General features: G+C 39.6%; 1 protein-coding gene across 2 annotated transcripts in view; it reads right to left on the bottom strand.

The window, feature by feature from the left end:
- Nucleotides 1-13,612, bottom strand: part of PHACTR2 (phosphatase and actin regulator 2) — a 130,196-nt gene that overhangs the window by 22,562 nt on the left and 94,022 nt on the right. For both annotated transcript variants that reach the window (XM_055310557.1, XM_055310558.1), the window contains 2 exons: nt 12,226-12,287; nt 9,184-9,321 (listed from right to left, as the gene is read on the bottom strand). In XM_055310557.1, coding sequence (XP_055166532.1) covers nt 9,184-9,321; nt 12,226-12,287 — 200 coding nt within the window. The remainder of the gene's footprint in view (nt 1-9,183; nt 9,322-12,225; nt 12,288-13,612) is intronic.

Raw genomic sequence — 13,612 nt, 5'->3', positions numbered from 1 at the left:
GGGGAACAAAGCTTAGGTTATCAAGCCTACCCTGAATGTAACACTGGTAAGCACTACTACTTATCGATGAGCTGGAACTTTATGGATATACTACCTAATTCCCAAGATGGATATAAGTGGCTCTACCAGCGAGGAAACCAAAGTCAAATGACTTGGCAAAAATCAAACATCTTCCAAGTGGCCAAATCAGAAATCAAACCCTTAAGTGCCCAGCTCCAAAACCTGCCCTCCCATCTCTACCATGGATGGAGCTCCCATAACCTACCCAGGAAGGTGGCCTTCTCTGGCTCTGCCTGTCCTGTCATCTTAGGGGTCATTTATCTACTTGAGCACAGATACTGATAGACACTATCTCTTACTGTATATGTGTATGTTTCTAGTGTTCTACTCAAATACAAGAATTCTAAAATTAAAAATGGTATCTTAAAGGTGAATTAAGCTCAATCAAATTTACAATTAATAAGGGAGGGGACAAAAAATTCACAATTAATAAGGCATTTCTCCCACCACTTCTCTTTCCCAATTTGAGCAATTTAATAAGACTAGCATATATATGAGATTCTCTACAGTGTTTTCATAGAAAGGGCATTGATTGTTTATTGACTGCTTCCTGATCCCTTCTCTTTATACTTGAACTTTAAAGATTTTTTAATAATGCAAAATAATACCTTAATGGGGCTAAGACATAGTACTAAGAGAGAGAAGGGATAGATCCTTTGGGAGGCAGGAAGTTGAGTGTTAATTTTGAGAGCAGAGGTAGAAATACTGCGTTCCAACAGTTTTTTTTCCCCTCTAAATGGGATATACAGTTCAAAAGTAATAAAAAGTAAAACATGAAAGATAAGTTATAGATTTTTATACCTAATAGGTATAAAATATATTACAGAATAAAATATATACTCATTGAATAAAATACGCTATCTTTAACCTGATCATTATGCTTTAGGAAGTGTTTTACAGTAAAAAGCAACAGAAATCCAGCAATACTTGTTATAATAATGATGATTAGCAAGTATTATTTTCATTCTAAAATAAAAAATACATTAAGACCATTAATAGTTTTAGTATCTCTGGGCAATAACTAACATTTCATTATATTCCTAACATCTAGAGAAAACAAATAACTTTATTTTTTTTCAGTGTTAGGTAGAAAATAATATGCCTTGATGTACATTATAATTGTTATTTCTTTTTATATTTTTGAATATTCCAATTTTTGCCAACAAACATGAATCACTTATGTATGCGTAATGTAATTACATTACTGACATTTTAAATTGTTGCATTTTTTCTACCTTCTATCTTTAAAAAGACATTTTTTTATCTAAAAGAATGATTCTCATTTTTAACACTGTTTTAGTCTAAAAGAAATGATTCTAAATATTTTTTATTCTAAAATAAATTATTATTTTTGTTGAGAAAAAATATTTACAATATAAATCCAGTTCTAAAAATGCTGCCCTTTAGATTTTCACGGTGTAAGGAGAAATAGGAGTGACAATGTCACAGGGTAAAAAATCAGCCTCATATGTGAGGAGGGAGGGGTTCTCTGACTGTGCTCTGGCGCTCAAGGTTTGCTCTGCAGGGGAGATGCCAGTCATGTGTCTTTAAAGTACTCGTGAACAGACGCTCGGCCTGCAATAGAAAAACTGACCAAATACATCTTCCCCTGCAGCTTAGAAGTCCAGCACAAAAATCTATTTTTGTTTCAGCTCAAAGTTAAAAAGAAAAATCGTCTCCATTATAACTAGAGACGAATGAATTTAACCTTTCAGCAACAGATATGAATTAGAAACTATTTCTAGGATATGGAAAATTTAATCATTGAGACTCTCACTGCTTGCATACTTTACACCTGCTGTGATCTTTACTCATTTTCCTGGTCATCCCCTACTTGTCTTTGTGAAGTTAAGCATTTGAATATCAAGCTAGCTGGGAATGGTGGATGTGGCAATTATATTTATAAAAGATGGCGGTGTCACACCTCCAGCTCACACGTTCATCTGCAATATGACCTTGCCAATCCCCCATTGAGAGGCAGAGCTAATTCCCCTTGCCCTGAAGCAAGGCTGATCTTATTATGGCCTACTTGTAATTAACAGAATGTGGTGGAGTAAGGCTGGGTGTCTTCTAAAGTGGGGTCAGATAAGGCCATACAGCTTTCACCTTGTTCTCCTAGGACACTTGCTCTGGGGAAAGCCAGCTACCATTTAAGAAGTCTGACCACTCTGAGGCCACAATGCTGAAAAGGCCAAATGTAGGTGCTTTGGTGGACAGCCTCAACCGAGCCCAGCTTCTGAGCCATCCTCTCTGACACCAGACATGTAAAGAAGCATCTGGAACCTTCCAGAGCAACCAGAGTAACACCGAGTGACCAGAGCCAACCTCATGAAAAGCAGAATTGCCCAGCTGAGTCCCGACTAAATCTCTAACCCACAAAAATCTATAAGATTGAATAAAATAGTTGTCGTTCTTAGCCACTGAGCCAAGAACAAGGTCAATAAGGAATCACTAAATGAGAGGTGAGTAACCAAAAGCCCACAGCTAGGGGAGGAGAATGGAAGAAAACTTGTACAATGGTCTACACCATTTCTTTTTTTTTTTTTAAGATTTTTTTTAAGTTTATTTTTAAAGATAATCTCTACAACCAACATGGGGCTTGAGCTCATGACCCTGAGATCAGGAGTTGCCTCAAGGCAGTTCCAACTGAGCCAGCCAGGCTCCCCTACACTATGCCTTACAAAACAAACACATCAGGTGCCTTGACTAGCCCTTCTATTGAAAAACAACTAAAATGCTAAATATAACATTTTAAAATTATTCTAAATGTACTGATTAGCCAGTAAGAAAGCAAAAAAAATACTTTGAGGGAAAAGAATAAATGAAGACGAAGCCCAGAGAAATGAAGTAAGCAGAGTACTGAAATTGGCTTTGACCTTGAGGACATTTGCTATGTTAAATGTGGTGACTGCAAGAGGTCATTTTCATAGGTTGGTGATATACTGAAGACCAGGGATGAAACCTGCCCTAGATAGAAAGTCCAATAAATGATCCTTTTGCTGTAGAGAGGGGCCCTTATAGCATAGCCTCAGTGAAGGGTGCCTAGAATGTCTGATCCCCAGAGGACAGTACACAAAACATCATACTGGTGCTTATCAGGTAAGGTGGAATGGAATCAATCCTGAGAATATAAATCTATAAGTTGCCCTCACATGGATTTATAGCCTGAATTCATAGCACTAAGGTGGTCTAAAATAACTCACCTTTATATTAAAATAATATTTGATAAAACAGTTTTTATTACAGAAAGCATTTCTTGAACAGAGTCTCATAATAAAGGCTTCATCAGGAGAATGTAATTATTCTAAACTTAGATACATCTATTGACACAACCACAGAATATAGGAAGCAAAATAGAATTTTAGAGAGAAGGAAAGATCCATATATGTAGTGAGAGAGGTAACATATCCCTCTCTTGGGACACCTGGGTGGCTCAGTTAGTTAACTGTCTGCCTTCAGCTCAGGTCATGGTCCCAGGGTCCTGAGATGGAGCTCCAGGTTGGGCTCCCTGCTCAGCAAGAAGCCTGCTTCTCCCTCTCCCTCTGACTCTCACCCCTGCTTGTGTGTTCTTTCTCTCTCTCTTTCACACTCTCTCTCAAATAAATAAATAAAATCTTAAAAAAAAAAACAACAACCAAAAACCAACACCCCCCCCCATTGGTTTCTTGGTATGGGACCAAGTGGACAAAAAATAAGATAAGATTAAAATTAAATTAAATTAAATTAAAAAAAGGAAAGGATAAAAAAACTCTGAATGAGACTCACAAGCTTAAGTTTCAGACATTTTTAAAACACCATATCCCAGAACTATAGAACATATGCTGTTTTTAAGAATATACGTAAATTTTATCATTACTGACCACATACTTTTAAAATCCCAATATTTAAAGTCATACCACAGTCCAAGTAAATCAGGATCTTTAGGGGTGGGACCCAGACCCAGGCATTATCATTTTTTAAAAAAAATTTAATTAATTTATTTTTAAAGATTTTATTTATTTATTTATTCATGAGAGACACAGAGAGAGAGGCAGAGACATAGGCAGAGGGAGAAGTGGGCAACCTGCGGGAAGCCCGATGTGGGAACTGGATCCCAAGACCCCAGGATCACGCCCCACCCAGAACTGAAGGCAGATGCTCAATCACTGAGCCACCCAGGTCCCCATAGGCATCACCATTCTCAAAGGGCTCCCACCTGGCCCCATGACAGTAACATAGCTAAGGTTGGAAAAAAAACTGACATCAGAATCAATTATAGCCTTCAGTGGTTGTATCAGAAAAAAAGAAAGGAAGAAGGTTAATGATTTATTTCTTTTTAAAGATTTTATTTATTCATTTGAGAGAGAGAGAGCAAGTGAGCACTAGTGGGGGGCATGAGCTGGGGGGGAAGGGTAGAGGGAGAGGGAGAAGCTGACTTCCTGCTGAGGGGGGAGCCTGACATGGGACTCGATCCCAGGATCCTGAACCCTAGTCAGATGCTCAACTGACTGAGCCACCCAGGTACTCCAGAAGGTTAATGGTTTAGAGAGCCCACTTTAAGTTAGAAAAGAATGGCCAAATAAAGCCAAGAAAATCAGGCAAAAGAAGATTAGAGAGCAAATAGCAACCAGAAAACATATTAGAGATGATCCACAGAGTTCAAGGCATATCTTATATTTTCTAAAAACATCAATTCACCAATTAACAACTTAAATGTGAAAAGCAAAACTATAAATGTTTCAGAAAACAGTACAGCAGAACACCTTAGTGGTTTTGGTATGGAAGAATTTTTTAAAAGAAACAAAATCACAAGCCATAAAGAAAAGGTAGATAAATGCACTGCATTAAATTTAATAAATTTCTTTGTGTCAAAAGATAATCATAAAGAGGATGAAATGTCATAAACTGGGAGATATACATATATATATGTATGTATTTGCAATATATATAACTGGAATATATAAAGAGCTATGAATTAACAAGAAATTGACAATGCAAAATAAAATAGACAAAAGACAAGCACAGAAGTGGAACCTGAATGCCCAAGAGGTATGAAAATATGCTCAATCTCATTAATAAATAATTAGAGCCAAAGTATAAGTACAATGAGATGTTATTTCATAACCACTAGGTTGTCAAGTAAAAAACAATAAAAACAAACAAAACAAAAAAACTGACCATCATATGTTGGCAAGAATATGGGACTATGAGAACTTTTAACCTTCGCTGTGTAAGGGTAAACCAGAGCCATCATTTTGGAAAGCTGTTGACATTGCCTAATTTAGCTGAACATCCCTACATTCTAGGACCCAGCAATTCCATCACAAGGAATATATGCTAGAAAAAGTCTTGGGTTGGTGAACTTGAAGATGATACAGGAATCTTCCTAGAATATAGCCTATACATTTAAAATCTGGAAACCAACTAAATAATTAACAATTGAATAGACAATTACTTTGTGACTTATACATTTAAAGAAGTATTATACTCCAGTGAAAAAGAATAACTATCGCCTAGTGCATCAACTCAGATTTTTTTGTTGGTTGAATGATGCAACACTCAGAAGTATGGGTGGCTGTACTCTTTCAATCACTTAGACTCCAGAACTGGCAAAATCAAGAAACACATATGAATTGTTTAGGGGCATACATAAGGTAGTTAAACTCCTAAAAATTAAGGGAATGATTAACACAAAAGTTGTGGTGGTTATTCCTTATGGAAGAGAGGGAAAAGCAATTGAGGGGTGTGTGTGTCTTTTTTTTTTAAGGATTTTATTTATTTATTCATGAGAGACACTGAGAGAGGTAGAGACACAGGCAGAGGGAGAAACAGGCTCCATGCGGGAAGCCTGATGTGAGACTTGATCCCAGGACTCCAGGATCACACCCTGAGCTGAAGGCAGATGCTTAACCTCTGAGCCACCCAGGCATCCCAGGCTGTCTTCTTTTTATCATTTAAATGGTACATTTGTTTCATACATTCTCTGTCATGTGATATAATTCACAACTAAAAATTAAAATGCCAGAAGAGTGTTTAAGACCTGAGATAGGGTTAGGGTTGAGAAAAAAGTATTATCCATTTTTTAAAAGATTTTATTTATTTGCGAGAGAGAGAGAGAGAGAGAGAGAGAGAAAGGGAGAGAGAGAGAACACAAGCAGGGGGAGCGAGAAGGAGAACTAGGCCTCCTACCAAGTGGGGACCCCGATGTGGGGCTCAATTCCAGGCTGGGATCATGACCTGAGCTGAAGGCAGACACTTAACCAACTGAGCCACCCAGGCACCAGAGAAGGAGATGTTATCCATTGTTAACACTAAAGACTGCATCTAAACTAAAGCCTCCTGTTTCTTTGCGGGCATCAGACACCACATGAGGACATAAGTGAAGTCTATTGCTGCTGAATGGTGAGGAGAAAGTGCAAGAAGGAAGGCAGATAAAGCAGTGGAAACCACTCAGAATTAAGTGGGAGCACAAAAGGGAAGAGCAGAGGGCTGCTGGTTGAGGGCTGTGATCAGGATAAAAGATACTCAGTGGTGTTACCTGTGCTTCACATCTGTCAGAGTGGGCTCCCAAGGGAGACATGTTTTTCACACCCCATGACAACTTGTTGGACACCTGGACGTGAGGGGTGGGCAGCAGGCAAATAGCAGCTCCCTCTGTCCACACCGTGCTTCACGAGATACCTTCAAGGGTCACCTCAAGGCTGGGAGGGCTTGCCCCCAAATTCCCCCACCTTCCCCCTCAAGCTCCCTCATGCTCCATGAACTCACTGCACTTGTGTCCATGAGTATACCCTCTGAGTAGAACACAAGGCTCTCAAGGCCAGGCACTGTTCTTGGTGACCTAGGAAACAGCATGGGGCTGGACTTTACATAGGGAGCTAGAGGGGTCAGGGCAACAAACCACACTAAGTAGTTTACGCAATTCCTGGTCATAAACTTGACATTTCCTTCAGGAAACGAGGTACTGATTGGCGGTGAGCTTGACACATGACCTGAGTATTGATATTCTTCATCCCTCGGAGGCTGCCCTCAACCTGAGTGATTTTACCTGCCTTGCAGAAGTCTCCTGCATCAGGGCACATTCCTCAGTCTGTGCTCTCCATCCCAGCCTCTAGGGTCTCTTCCTCACTTTTCTACATACACATGTTTTCCTGCTGCTCCATTGATTATGCCCTACTGTATCACTTACCAACCTTTTCTAATATATAGTCAACTGTTCCCTTTCTTTTAGTTCCTTCTTTGTGGGATAAAAGATGGCTCGGTACTTCTTTTACATATAGAAGCTTACAGCCTCCATAATCATGACCCCTCAGGTGACTTCCTCCTCCTATCACTTGTCCATCACAGCCAAGACTGTTGAGGTTGTATTTTATTCTCCTTGTCTCCACTAGTCAAACTTTCACCCACCAGGCTACTAAAATGCCTCCTTTTGCCATGTGACTTAACCACTTGTGACCTGACCTTCTTCTCTTTCCTAGGCTGTTGGGCTACATCTTATTCTTCTTCCCCACCTCACAGACATTTCTCTTCCATGTTCTACCACCTTTTGTCAACGCTGGGTCCCTTGGGTGCTGTTCCCAGCCTCCTTCCCTCTATTCTCATTCCAAACATCCTTCCTTTGTGATTTTTTTCCTCCCTAGTTTTCATTTCTTCTTATGAGGAAATGATTTTTTTCTTTTTCTTTTTTTTTAATAATTTTTCCATTTGAGAGATAGGGAGATGGGGAGAGAGAGAGCGAGCAAGAGCAGAGGGAGGGGGAGAGGGAGAGAGAATCTCAAGTAAACTCCCTACTGAGCATAGAGCCAGACACAAGGCTCGATCTCACAACCCCAAGATTACAACCTGAGCCAAAATCAAGAGTCAGTTCTTTTTTTTTTTTTCCAAATCTTATTTTTTTTTTATTGGAGTTCAATTTGCCAACATATAGCATAACACCCAGGGCCCATCCCATCAAGTGCCCTCCCTCAGTGCCCGTCACCCAATCACCCCCACCCCCCGCCCACCTCCCTTTCCACCACCCCTTGTTCGTTTCCCAGAGTTAGGAGTCTCTCATGTTCTGTCTCCCTCTCTGATATTTCCCACAAGAGTCAGATCTTAACTGACTGAGCCATCCAGGCACCCCTGAACAAATGATTTCTGATCTTATCTCCAATATGTGCTTTACAGTGTGAAACCTCCTACTAAAAAGCACAGCATATAATTAAATAGCTAGCTCTAGCATTAAGAATGGATGTGGCATGAAGTTGAGCTGAGCTGAGCTGTTGCAGCAAAGACTGCATGGATAGCCCACAAAGCCTAAGATATTTTCTCTGAAGGTTTATAGAAAAAGTGTGCTGGCCTTGATATAGATCAATATCTTTTTCACTGTTAACATATCCCCTTATTTTATCTTATTATTTAAAAATTTTTTTTATTTTAAACAGGCTCCAGGCCCAACATGGGGCTTGAACTCATAACCCTGTGATCAAGAGTCACATGCTCTACCAACTCAGCGAGCCAGGCACTCTTTTACGTATCTGTTTAAAATGATAACTTGTATAAATTACATTTTCTAAGGGTAAGGATAAACCATGGCTGTGGGATTAGCCCACCTTCCATCCAGGTATGAATGCAGACAGGTTACATGTAACTAAGAACTGATTTTTCTGAGACTTAGCTGAAAGAACCTCATTGATATTACTAAATATATCATGTAAGTAGCTTAAGTAACCAAAGGCAGAAGATTGTTAAGCTCTCTGGTTATATCTAGCCTCCTAGGATGACTGAGTGTGCCTGTGTGTGTTGGAGGAGGGGGTAGTGGATACTGAAGCTTCAAGAAGACACTACAATCATAAACAAATAAGGGATGCCTGAGTGGCTCAGTGGTTGAGATCTGCCTTTGGCTCAGGTTGGGATCCCGGGGTCCCAGGATCAAGTCCCGCATCGGGCTCCCTGAGGGGAGCCTGCTTCTCCCCCTGCCTGTTTCCTCTCAATCTCTCTCTCTCTCTCTCTCTCTCTCTCTCTCTCTCTCTCTCATTCTCTCTCTCTCTCTCTCTCTCTCTCTGTGTTTGTGTATGTGTGTGTGTGTCTCATGAATAAATGAATTAAAAAATCTTAAAAAAAAACAATAAATAAAATCATGGCTAAAACCACGAGGGTCCTTGCCTTGTCTGCAGGTGTTAACCTGGCCCAGGGCTTATCTGCTCGGCGATCGTAGTCGGGAGAATCGGTGACTTCCACATACTCATTAAACCGCAGGATCCTTCGAGCCTGTAGCTCTGCCACTGTGGGTCTCAGGCTTAGCTGCAGGGGGACAGGGAGAAAAGGACAAGTTCAGGAAACCATTGACGGCCTCACGGTGGCAAGGTTTCTATAGAAAACTTCAAAGTTATGGTTAAATAAGGTCACTTGCAGATATCCAAAAGGAAAAAAAGAAGTCAGTAGCATCTTGGGAGTTTCTAATGAGAACCAGAAAGCAGCGTGCCCTAATTCTGAGACTATAAAAATCATCATTGTTAGATAGGTCACAGGCTTTGGCAGCCATCTGCGTTATGCTGTTTCCCCCCACCTGCCTGGCATTGTCATAAAGGCACCTGTCATCCCTGACACAAGCAGCATGAAGCAACACAGACACAATAGCAATCCAGATATAGGATGGCTGGTTTGGAGACTGAATCGTCCAGACAAAAGCACTGTTAACTTCTAGAAATGAGAGATCCATTCCTATTGTATTAAACCTCTTTTCAGAAATGCATGAAGTTATGACCAAGAAATGGTCCAGTGAAGGGTGTCTCTATACCCTCCTTCTTCTGTGAGAGACTAGGGACCAATGCCCAGATTTGACATTACCCTAGCTGCAAAAGCTGTTCTGCAGAGATTCACAGGGGCATGGAGGAGTTCATTCAGTGGGCCACAATGGCTTAAAATAGGCTGAGATGATTAAGACACTGCTAATAACTTGGATTCCTCTTATGGTCTTTGTCAAATTCAAATTTATAGTTATATTTAATCCACTCGGCCCTGTGTATTTGCTCTCCTTTGCCAAGCCCAAGATTAAGAAACATGGTTCTGAGAGACTAAAGAGTCCTGGCCCCTGGCTGACAGGCATCATCTACTCTCTGCTCCTGAGGTTCATGCTTTTGTGGCCTCTCTCATTTTGGGGATATCACATGTTCAGGTCTCTGCTTTACCCATGGGGTCCATTTCCTTTTCTATCCATCTATGCACTGTACATATAGCCGGATCATCCACTGTCTAACTAGTCCTCTTTGGAGCGGTTCCTCATTTGCACAAATTCAATTTTTTTTTAAAAGAAGCACTATGACACACAAAAATGATACTTTTGTGGTATATATATATATATATATCTCTTCCCTGAGCCTCAGTCTCCTCTTGAGTAAAATCAGAAGCTGAACTAGGTCAATACTGTAACATTCAAGTTTGTCAAGGACTCTTACAAGGCCTGGGTCTACACACTGAGTTCACTTGAGCTGGGGTATGGCAACTATGGCTCCTTCTAACTTCATAGAGCCCCGGAAGGCAATGGGCTAAGGGAAGAATGATCTAAGTGATTCTCTTCTACTTTTAGTTGTTGTCCAATCTCTACTGCTAGCTTCTTACTGCCTCTCTGGGGCAGGTGGGGCTAAGGAGGTAGAGAAACCATTGCCACTGGGGAGTGCCCAAAAGGTAAGTGACCAAAGACCATATGGGTCAAAAATTCTTCACCCAGTCTTGCCCTTTGGGGCTGCACTACTAGTGCTATGGAACGTCCCGCATCTATGGCAGAGAGCTCTGTAGAGTGGAGGCAAGTGGGAATCAGGGGATCAGGGATCAGGGCAGGCTCTGCTGCCTCGTGGAGGGGCCCAACTGGATGGAGAAAATATTATTACGTATGGCAGGGTTGAGCCTGGAACATTGAGGAGGGGCTATTGCTTATCTGTAGCTAGTAACTTAATAGCCACCGAATGTTAGGGGAACCCTCTCTAGCAATTTACATTTACAAAATCTTTTTCAGCTTGATCCTAACTTGACAGTTAGGATCTTTGAAAAAAAAAAAAAAGAGGGAGATAAATGAAGGATCTTTTTCCCTAAAAATCAAAACCCAAAACTCTCAAAACACAGTCTCCAACTTCTCCCTGGGAATGGAGAGTTTCTTCTACCTGCCTTAGAATGCTTTTGCTGTGGACTCCCCCAGCCAGCCCAGATAAATGTGGGTCAGTTCACACACTTCACTGCAGATGTCATATTTTACTCATCCTGCCTCATCCAGGTGTGAAGATAGATCTGAAGAATTACTGAAGATTTATCATTAAATATAATGAAATGTAAACTCTCATAGTGCTTAATTTTCCCAAAGACTATTGTTATTTCAACACAGAAAATAGTGATGGACCTGGTATCAGATTTATATTTTGACGAATGTGTGGAAATGATGGTCTGAGTCTTGGAGGTAAGCCACTTGTCAATGTGGGTATAGCACTGCAGCAGGCAGGTTGGGTGATCAAGTTCACTTAAAAATTACCCAGCTCACATGGAATAGTGGCAGATCTTCAATTTCATATTTATTTAATATTTCTAAAACTGCACAGAAAATGTGAGCATTTCTGCAAACTACATATTGAAATGTCAGTAATGGTTATCTCTGAAGAAAAGCCATTTGTGTGATTTTCTTTTCTGTCTTTTCTACATTTAAAACATTTTTCACGTAGATTTTATGTTATTTTCGTAAGTAGTAAATATAATTTAAAATTTCCGATTGTTAACTTTTCAAAATTAGCATAGCATGCAATTGTAAATATAAACATAATTCATATCATATGCATGACATTGATTTTCATGTCTATGACTGGTTAGTAGACTAATAGGAATAATTATTCCTCAATGTCAGATTTTTTTTCTTTTTTTTTTTAATTTTTATTTATTTATGATAGTCACACACACACACACACACAGAGGGAGAGAGAGAGAGAGAGAGAGAGAGAGAGAGAAGCAGAGACACAGGCAGAGGGAGAAGCAGGCTCCATGCACCGGGAGCCCGACGTGGGATTCGATCCCGGGTCTCCAGGATCTGCCCCGGGCCAAAGGCAGGCGCTAAACCGCTGCGCCACTCAGGGATCCCCTCAATGTCAGATTTAAAGGTAGAGAGTTGATTTGAACTTAAAAAGGTAGAGATCTCAAAACACACATGCTCATTAACAGTTTCATTACCTTTCTGCTGAGTCTGCGCTTAAGTTCCATTTTTGCTTCTTGTTCTTCTTCTTCATTCTTTTCTGTTTATTAATGGGGGTGGGAGAGGAAAGGTATGAAGACGTAGTTACTATAAATGATTTTACAATCAGAAAAGCATATTGGGCCACAATCATTTGACTTAGACAGTGATCAAACACTCCAACATCTTTAAAAAGTGGTCAAAAGATTTTACAGAAAGATTGAGCATTAATTTATTACTTTTTCTCCTTTATAGGATTGGTTTCTTTACAAATTGTAAACTTTTTAGTGTCCTGACTTCATACACTATTCTGAAAAAAACTTAGAGGACTGCCTACACTCTGGTTAAAACCTTTCATTGCTGAACATCTTTTGGGCTTATAAGCACAATTTATCAGAATTCAGATAAAAATTTACTTCTGACTCTAGCCTTCACATGAAAATCTGAGACACATCAAAAGAGCAAATTAGAACCATCTGATGCATGTCTGAGTTGATTTCCATTCAAATCCAACCAAAATACTTGATTTGTCTGCTTTGGTTTCCACAGAAGCAAAATGCAGTCATTTCTTTGGACTCTGCTTTCAAACCAGAATGTTCTGAATGGGGTTATTATGGTGTATGGTTGTTGGAGATGATTTATTTTCTTGTGACTTTGACTTTCCAAAGTCTTCTGTTTCTCTAGTACTTCACCAAATGGTACAGTTTAATGAATGCTGTCCAATGGATGGGATTAAGAGAAAAATGACCAGAAATGTTAAAGAAATGAACACCCCTTCAGGCTTTAATGGGTGCTTATTTCATGAACTTCTCTCTGTTGCTTCCAGGAGCTCATTATCTGTTCAATAAGTCTGCAAAGATTTCACTTCTTGGACACCAATGCTTACAAAAGGTTACCTTTTAGAAGATGTTGTTATGAAGTCTATTGAAGGAACATCACATGATACAAAGGCTCAACCGAAAGGTTGAAAAAAGGAAAGTCTCTTCTATGAAAAGATAAATTTATTTTTAAAATTCAAACAGACTTCTTAGCACTAAGGTTGTTTTCATCACAAATAAAGTATCAATATTCAATATTTGTACCAACTGTATTTGTTAGCTGAACATGCTAAATTCTCTATTACTTTTACTTATCTGGATAAGGAAAAGTTTCAACACTCTTCCAAGACATTAATTTTAATTCATAAGAAAGAGGATGATCTGTCTGGCTATTTAGACAAAGAGTAAGCATAAACTGAAATCACCCTGCAAGATAAGAAACAGCCAGTTAGTATGTTTCAGTAAGTGCCTGTGTGTCAAACAAATTTTGTTATGATTCAGGTTTATTCCTATGAAAACATAGTAAGTTTTTCTAATTGCTTCACAAAATATATATCCTTTGGTATTC

The sequence above is a fragment of the Nyctereutes procyonoides genome, unplaced genomic scaffold (assembly GCF_905146905.1).
Source record: "Nyctereutes procyonoides isolate TBG_1078 unplaced genomic scaffold, NYPRO_anot_genome, whole genome shotgun sequence".
NCBI classification, from domain to species: domain Eukaryota; kingdom Metazoa; phylum Chordata; class Mammalia; order Carnivora; family Canidae; genus Nyctereutes; species Nyctereutes procyonoides.
This window is presented reverse-complemented; position numbering and strand designations above follow the sequence as displayed.